Genomic DNA, 9,164 nt, shown 5'->3' on the forward strand with positions numbered 1-9,164 from the left:
ACACGCACACACACACATACACACACAGACATACACGCACACACACACACACAGACACAGACATACACGCACACACACACACACACAGACACAGACATACACGCACGCACACACACACACAGACACAGACATACACGCACACACACAGACAGACAGACACAGACATACACGCACACACACACACACAGACAGACACAGACATACACGCACACACACAGACAGACACACAGACATACACGCACACACACAGACAGACACACAGACACACACGCACACACACAGACATACACGCACACACAAACAGACAGACAGACAGACAGACATACACACACACACACAGACAGACACAAAGACACGCACAAACGCATGCACACACACAAGTTAACAGGCACATGTGCAGACACAAACGCACACACACACACACACACACACACACACACACACACACACACACACACACACACACACACACACACACACACACACCAACAACATACACACACTCACTAAAGTAAAGAAGCACAATCTACTCACTTTTAAAACAACTGCCATAGTTTTGCTCCATATTTTGTGTGCTTATTTTCCTTTTGTTACCTCATAGTCTGTTTGTATTCCAGCCTATCTTCCAGTCAAAGTCAAATCAGAGAGAGAAAGAGAGACAGTTTGAGAGTTTGATAGAGAGAGCATCAGAGAGAGAGAAAGAGAGAGAGAGTGGGACATAGGGAGAGCGGAGGAGAGACAGAGGGAGAGAGGGAGAGAGAGAGAGAGAGAGTGAAATATAATGAGATAGGGAGAGAGAAAGGGGGAGGGAATGAGAGAAATCTGCTTGTTACTGCTGTCTGAGTCAACATTGCGTGGGCCTCAGCCTCCTCTATAAGCCTGTCTCTGACCTTGGCCGCATGGACTTAAAGTCAAGTCTTCAGCATTGTTCTGTATAATTTGTTTGCTTTCTGTGTTTCTCCAGAATGTCTGTCTATCCATCCATCTGTCTATACTCGTTATCTCGCCATCTGAATATGCTTTAGAACTTTCTGTCTAAATAGTCCTCCATCTGTCTATCTACCTGCTGTCTGTTTAAAACTCTATATTGTCTATTCATCCATCCACCCATGAGTCTGTCAGTCTGTATTGTAACTTTCCATCCATCCATCCATCCATCCATCTACAGCAATTTGTCAAACCAAATCTATTTCTTGTTGCCTAACACGTGCCATGAAACCATGACATTCATCTGAAAGCCCCTTTAGTGAATAGCTGTCTGTCTGTCTGTCCACCTGTCCCTGCTCAGCTCCTCCTAACCGTGGATTTTGTCCCCCTCTCTGTTGCCACAGGACGACTTCCTCTTCAGCGTGTCTATAGTGAGCGGCCTGAGCTGCTTCATCCTCGCCGTGTTCAAGTGCATGCTGGCAAGAGTTCTGACCAGTCGCTCACTAATGACTGACGGTAAGTGGATGAATGACCAACAACAAATATCCCCAAAAAAAAAACATTTCATTACATTGAACCAGAGCGACATGGCATGTTCATTTTAGTATGTGCATCGTCTTGTGTCTTTGTGCAAACACTGCATGCACGTGCCCCAATCTTAACACATCAACACAAACTTACGGCACAGACACACCCCAACAACACGCATACCAGATTGAAAATAAAGTCACGTTACCTTCGTGAAAATACACTTACACACACATACACACAAGCACACACACACACACACACACAAGCGCACACACACACACACACACAACTGTTAAACAAAAAGTCACACTACCTTTGTGAAAATACACTCACATACAGAGACACACACCTGAGTAGGACCAATTTTATCCCCTCACTCCACAGAGCCGTAATCCAATAAGGCGAGTCTTGCTGAGTTTATTTCCCTCCAGACAGTCAGTAGAAGGTAGTGTTTCTGCTGCTGCAGGGGCCACAGCCCCAGAGTCACTACACGCCCCACCAGTCCGTTCGCTGCCCTACCCTCCCCCCCCCCCCCCCCCCCCCCGCCCCAACTCAAGGTTACTGAGGAAGAGGAGGAGGAGGAGGAGGAGGAGGAGGAGGAGGAGGAGGAGGGGGTGGGGGGGGGGCATTCCCCAATGGGTGTCTATTTCAGATTCACACACAGTTCGTCCGGAGTCAACCAACGATGCACACACACACACACACACACACACACACACACACACACACACACACACACACACACACACACACACACACACCCACACACACACACACATAGGTGAACTCACAGGTACTGGAGCACCAAAACACACACACACACACACACACACACACACACACACACACACACACACACACACACACACACACACACACACACACACACACACACACACACACACACACACACACATGCTTACGGGTGAAGCTGGGTGTCATGGTGTTTTTCTCCGGGGACAGCGTTCAACTCCCTGGTGGGGGGCGCCATGGGCTTCTCCATCCTGGTGAGCGCTGAGGTGTACCGGCACCACCCCGACGTCTGGTACCTGGACGGGACCGTCGGCTTCCTCATCGGACTCGTCATCCTCGCCTACGGCATCAAGTGAGGCAACCGCGCACACACACACACACACACACACACACACACACACACACACACACACACACACACACACACACACACACACACACACACACACACACACACACACACACACACACACACACACACACACACACACACATAATGGCTTGGTTTCAAAAATATTACTTTGTCAAATGTTTGGGGCTATTTATTAGCCATTTAGCAGATGACATTTGACGACATTGTCAAATGTTTGGGGCTGTTTACTGGTAATTTAGCAGACGTGATAGAGGCTACATGGAGGGAATGAGAGAGGATCTGCTTGTTACTGCTGTCTGAGTCAACATTGCGTGGGCCTCAGCCTCCTCTATAAGCCCGTCTCTGACCTTGGCCGGATGGACTTAAAGTCAAGTCTTCAGAATTGTTCTGCATAATTTGTTTGCTTTCTGTGTTTCTGGGTGTGAGTGTGATTAGCCGTTACAAGCCGCTTTGAAAACGTGCTATTTCTGACATCACAGGTGGGTGTGTCCACCTAGATATATGACGGATTGATGAGCAACGTTTGCTACAGTCCACTGGGTAGGCTGGTTAGACTGATCTATCCAGCACACATCTAGGTGGACATGCCCACTTGTGATTTCAGAAGCGGCACATTTTCAAAATGGCTTGTAACGGCTAATCACACTCACACCTGGTGGTATGATATGTCACCTTTAAGAAGCAGGTAAGGGTTAGGCTTTTTTATTCAAGGGTGTCTAAATGTCGACGGTCGACATTGGGGTTTGAACCCAGTGCATTTCAGTTTGAAGCCAAAACTGCATAACACCTCGACTACCCTGGTACTTTACTCATATACATGCCCATAACAGCAACCATAGTATATACCAGTGAACACAGTTTTGAAATTTTCTTTGAAAGAGTGAGCGTATTCAGTCTATAATCTTCTTCCCTACTCACAGGCTCCTGGTAGACATGGTGCCACGCGTCAGACAGACCCGGAACTACGAGCGCTTTGAGTGACCATTGCACTGCTCAACTCATCTCAGAGCCACGCGTACTACATTACCCATCATGCCCTGCTTCCTCCACTCCCTCCCTTTGCCCAGGGCAATGCATAGATGGTACATTTAGGATCAACACAGCGCCAGAACACACACACATATACTCATGCTCATGTTTAAGTGTTTTTCAGTATTTGGCATATTACTTCCTGTCTGTGACATCGAGCTAGAGTTGATATTAACATGCAAATTGTCCTGAAGTGAAGATGATAACATTAATTCACTGAATTTCTACATAGATCCTGCCTACAAATAACTGCTACATCGAAAAGTCCATTACCTTTACACCATTGCTCAAACAACCTTGTTTTGTTTAACTTATTTTTTGGTATTAACCGTGTGATGAATATGGTGTGATGGTTCTGTTTGGGTGTCCTACATCTGAATAATAGCTGTATTATTCAAGCCTAACTTTTAATGTGATGAAATTCAATTGATATACCAGAAAAGATTAGAATAGGTCTTGCTGGCCGTTTTAACACTTTGTTGGATTTATTTGATGGAAAGATGTTATGTTGTGTATAGAGAAATGTGTTTCATTAGTGATGTGCCAAAAACACAAATGACTATTAGGTTATTTGAAAAGCCTTAGTTTAGATTATTTACAGGTAAATAGACAAAGCGCAAATTGTAAAATGTACAAAAGTTTAAAATATAAGAAAACAAGAATGTATTAAATTACTTAAAAGAACATATATATAATTTTACATTTGTGGAAAGAAATGGTTGATTCAAGATTTATTTAATTTCCCTCAGCAATATTGGAATATTGTATTGGACTACATTTTCCATGAATAATATCGACCTTTAGTCAATCCATTTCTTTTGATAATAATATTGCATATGGTTTCTTAAAGCAATATAGTTTTGATTATATATCATCAAATTCTTTTTTTCCCGCGAGCATTCTAATGTGCCATCATCGCTTTATATTTATTGACATTTGTTTTATTTATATTTGTATTGTTTACATTTCTAAATGTTTTGCTACAACAAAAAATGAATAATTTAAAAAAATAATAAATACAGCAAGGCTCTGTGAAAGAACGGATCAGCTAGTTGTATCTATCAAAGATTGGCATATATAGTGAATGATTCTCACGATATTTAACTGAAATCTGATTTTTTTTGAAGATTTTGCTCTGAATCATCTGCAGCTGCTAAATAGAAAGAGCACAATGTAAATACATGTTTAATACCCTGTTTTGGTCACAGTCATTCTCTATAAGGGGATTTGACCACGTTGAGGTAAGACCAAGTTTAACCTCTGCATTGAGTAGGTCGCCGTGGGAACGCAGTGAGTCCACCCTGATGCTAGCATTCAAGGTTTTTCTTCTGTGGTTCTGAGCGTAGTCAAAAGGCGAAAGACCCCAAAAGCCACTCATTCGGGACAATCCGGTGATATGTATCATGTGAGGAGGATGGGTCGTACAAATGAATGTATGTGCAAAAATCCTCAAACAGTCCATCATAAATGGACCGCAGAAACTAAAAATGGCATGAAAGACGAGGCTGGCCTTTCAGCGGCCTCTGTAGGCTACGCGGGAGACGTAGAGACCCAACCCAGAGGTTCAGTTTGGCCTTTACGCAACATCTAGTCAGTATTACCATGTAGATCTTATCTCTGTGGTTTCGAAGATTAATGTAGGCAGTCCATGACAACTCACAGTACTGTTTTTGACGTTCAGTGATGTTCAGTAATGTTAGTCTCAAAGCTGAAGCCTTTGAAATCAAGGCTTAATTAATTAACTGGGGAGGATTCAATAAATACATACATAAATAAATAATACAAGATAAACATTCAATGAAATTATGTTGATACAACCTCCTGCCCTGGGGGGAAATGATGTGAATGTGTGAGGGTTTTAATTTGTTCTGCGATGTGTTCTGATTGTGTAATTACAGCGATCAATAATAACGGTTCCGCCATAGAAGGTGTGAATAGTTTTCAGGCTCACCAACAACACACTGATTTGCAAACTCTCCCCTGTCTTGCCCGTCTGTACCCGTCTAGTGCATAGAAGACAATCAGTTTCAAACCGTTCCCCTGGAAGGCCCAATGTTTACACACTGATAAGCACATGGATGACTGATATCCAGAGAGCTCTCCACCAGGTGGAGCCCCGAGTATTCAGGAGGACATGGTTGTATCGAAAAGTTAAACAGCAGTATCTCACTTTTTTACTTCATAGCCATCATTTTTGTTCAGAATGAATTCCAATAACTGGATGTCTGAAGTATGAGAGCCATTCATCCACAGCTCAATTGATTTATCCATACTGACAAGTGGCTTTTGAGTGACAGGACACAAAAGTGATGGCTGTGAAAAAGGGACATTGTGCAGGTTTGACGTTTTATAAATGTATTTTCTTTTATTAACCAAAGTTATTCTTCATTCTTGATTTCTTTAAATATTTGTAGTCTTCCTTGCAATCTATGATCTTTACTAATAGAAAACCTACATTATATCAGGTTTTCCTGGGGTTTATTTTGTCAAAGTTAAGGTTCATACAAGACATGTGAGATCAACCAATAGAAAATAGTCTAGTCGGGTGACGATATCACTCCAAATGAGTCGCAATGTTTTTTCTTTACTTTGAGAGAATTTCTAGATGCTTCTTTAGACTACAGTAACTTTATAGACATGGAAGATTGGCCTGTGCTTCCCATGCCAACTTACAGGATGAGGTCCTGCCCATAAAAATGCAGACAAGTAGTACGAAAAAACGTTAAGCAATAAGCTCTGCGATAAAAAATTCACCTCTTCATTTTTATTTGCTATCAAACCTTTTAGATGATAGAATAATGTAAACGTCCCCACATTTGCTTTTTTCTGTTATATTCTTAATCTTCAATCTAATTGAACTTCAATCTAATTTAACTCTTCCAATACATATACACATTACTCTTATGGCACAAAATGGCTCCCCAACTGATGGGTGTACCATTTATGAGTGTTTCAACTGTAACTGTATTAATGAATAATGGGTGCTTTACCTCCTGTTTGTATAAAACATGGATCACATAGGTAATTTCTAGATAAAGCTATATAACACGTCTGTCTCTAGGCTTTGCATGGACTGTTTAGAATTTCCAACAGCGTCAGCAGTTAGTTAGAAACGTTGAATGTGTGACTTACACACACAATCACATGCAAAAGCACACACAGAAAGTAATATCTCTCAATTTCCACCAAGTGTTGATGACAATGTAGTATTATATTTGTCTGTTTGTAAATATATTCATGTTATTACAGAGGCTGTAAGCATATTTATGTAAAATAAACATGTGAATTCTCTTTGTTCCAGGATGGCGATTTTTCTTGTGCAATAAAGTTTTATCCTGCTTATTTATCGACAACATGTTTTATGTTGGGTTTTTTTATGTTGTGTTTGCAAGCACACACCTATATCCCCTCATTATATATATATATTTATTTATTTATATTTATCTGCTGTTAATAGAGCTACATTTAATATAGAAATATTAAGAATATGATTCAAAGTGGAATAGGGAATATATAATATATATAAACTGTTAATTACAACTAATACAGAACCGAACACTTGCTGTATACAGTTGAAGCCGTAAGGTGGTGCTGCGGTCACACGTGAGGCGGAAATGTTCTAAAGCGCTTCATCGAGATCAGCATCACAGCTGCACTGGTCGTTCATTCAGGTCTTATATAAAGGAGCACATTCCGGGGAACTTACTCAGCATCAATGCAGTAACAGCTGGGATGCAGACTTGTCTGCATCTCTGCGTCGGTAGACATTAGACATGTCTATGTAAAATATTTTAGTTTGTTGTGATTTGATACGGTTCACTTCGATTGGTATTGGGCTAAACCTTACCCCTATAACCCTTAGTGTGAAAAACATATGGTCCATTTGGTCCACTTTGTGTTGTCATTGGTAATCTGGTGGACCTTCTTCTTTGTGTGGCTCTATTATTTTGTATTTACCATTGCATTTAGGCCTATATTTGAAAAACGAGAAAATGCTTCTTTTTTAAACCAGATAAAGAAATGTATTTTTTCAAGAATGCCCCGGTAAAGTCAGGCGGCAGCAGTCAACAACATGACGAATCGGATAACAACAATCAACATTCCATTTTGCACAATTCATACAAATTAAGTCCACTTTACTTCAGAGCAGCGCCATCTAAATAGCTCTGCTGCAGGGTAGGTACTATTCTCAGAGTGGACATACCCCAGGAAATATACTCGCATTACAAAAATAAAATTCAATTATTTACCCAACGAAACTACTGCACATTAAAGGGGACATATTATACCACCAGGTCTGAGTGTGATTAGCCATGTAACCCAGTTCCTGTTAGGGACTCTTACTTTGAAGTGGCAGAACGGTGGTGTCTGCGTGGGGGTTGCGGTTTTGACGGTGTGTGGAGAGCGCTGAAAATAAAGTGTATCGCCCCGTTCAGTGGATGGAGTTAACCAATTCTTTCTTTATATATTACCCAAGTATAAACAACTATAAAACGCTCGGTTACAGCCGTTTTGAAAATCTGCTTCTTCTGACATCACAAGTGGGCGTGTCCGCCTAGACACGCCTAGACACACCTAGACGGATAGATGAGCAACGTTTGCTACAGTCCACTGGGTAGGTTGGTGGACTGATCTATCCAGCACACGGGACGGGGGTCAGTCTTGACGGACAACAAAATTGCTGCAAGCAGTAAATCTGAATTGCGCGGTGACGCTAATGCTAATCATGTTCTACCAGTGCTAAGTGGCCTCTTCTGCCTTCCTCACCTGCATGACTCCAGACATGAACAGCAACTCAGATGTGCTGTAGCCTCTCTCTGTTCTCCCTTGTCTTTCAAGGACATCCTGATTGTAGGGCTACTGAAGGGAACACATTCTGCAAACACTCTTAACATTCCCTGCACTGCAAGTTCCAAGGAGAAGGCAATTTACTTTCCTGCTGTGTATTTTCTATTGTATTTTCTAGTAGTCGAGTTGGACAAGCTGTATGAATATTAACCTCTTGTCTTATGGGTTTATTGTATTCAACATTCAGCATGCTCTTATTCTTTCCCATTTACTATTCATTCATTTTTGTTTCACTGTTTGACTTCTAGCGGAAGTTGACTCCGCTGTCCATCCTTCACCCGGAAGGGGGTTTGTCAGGACCAGGCTAGGACACAGGACGCAGATGCAGGGTCTTGGTGTTTTCAAAAAGATATTCAAAAACCAGCGACGAAAAGCAGAGCTGTGATAAGACTGTGGAAAGGCTGGAGTGAACGCACGAGGACAAAGACTAACACACTGGCGGGAGACGCAGACTCTTATACACGGGGTAACAGGGAACAGGTGAAACCACTCAGCAGACAATCAGACACACCAGGAAGGGCAAGTGACCTGAAACGAGAGGAGAGTTACTTTTCAAAATAAAACAGGAAATGACAAGACAAAACATGGAGACAGGACAAAAACCCAACTTGACCTCACCGCGGTGTGACAGGGTTAAATCTGAGTGTTTCCTTAAATTACCAATAATGACTGCAAAATATTGTAGACAATTGAATTCATTAAA

General features: G+C 41.9%; 1 protein-coding gene across 1 annotated transcript in view; it reads left to right on the forward strand.

The window, feature by feature from the left end:
• The window catches only part of tmem163a (transmembrane protein 163a), a gene marked incomplete at its 5' end in the record, with an annotated part of 29,067 nt that extends 24,470 nt beyond the window's left edge, over nt 1-4,597 (forward strand). Inside the window, 3 exons of the mRNA XM_084478263.1 lie at nt 1,332-1,443; nt 2,422-2,563; nt 3,505-4,597. Coding sequence (XP_084334389.1) covers nt 1,332-1,443; nt 2,422-2,563; nt 3,505-3,565 — 315 coding nt within the window. The 3' untranslated portion in view covers nt 3,566-4,597. The remainder of the gene's footprint in view (nt 1-1,331; nt 1,444-2,421; nt 2,564-3,504) is intronic.
• Between the last annotated feature and the right edge of the window lie 4,567 nt (nt 4,598-9,164).

This window comes from Micromesistius poutassou (genome assembly GCF_964030765.1).
Source record: "Micromesistius poutassou genome assembly, chromosome: 14".
NCBI lineage: Eukaryota > Metazoa > Chordata > Actinopteri > Gadiformes > Gadidae > Micromesistius > Micromesistius poutassou.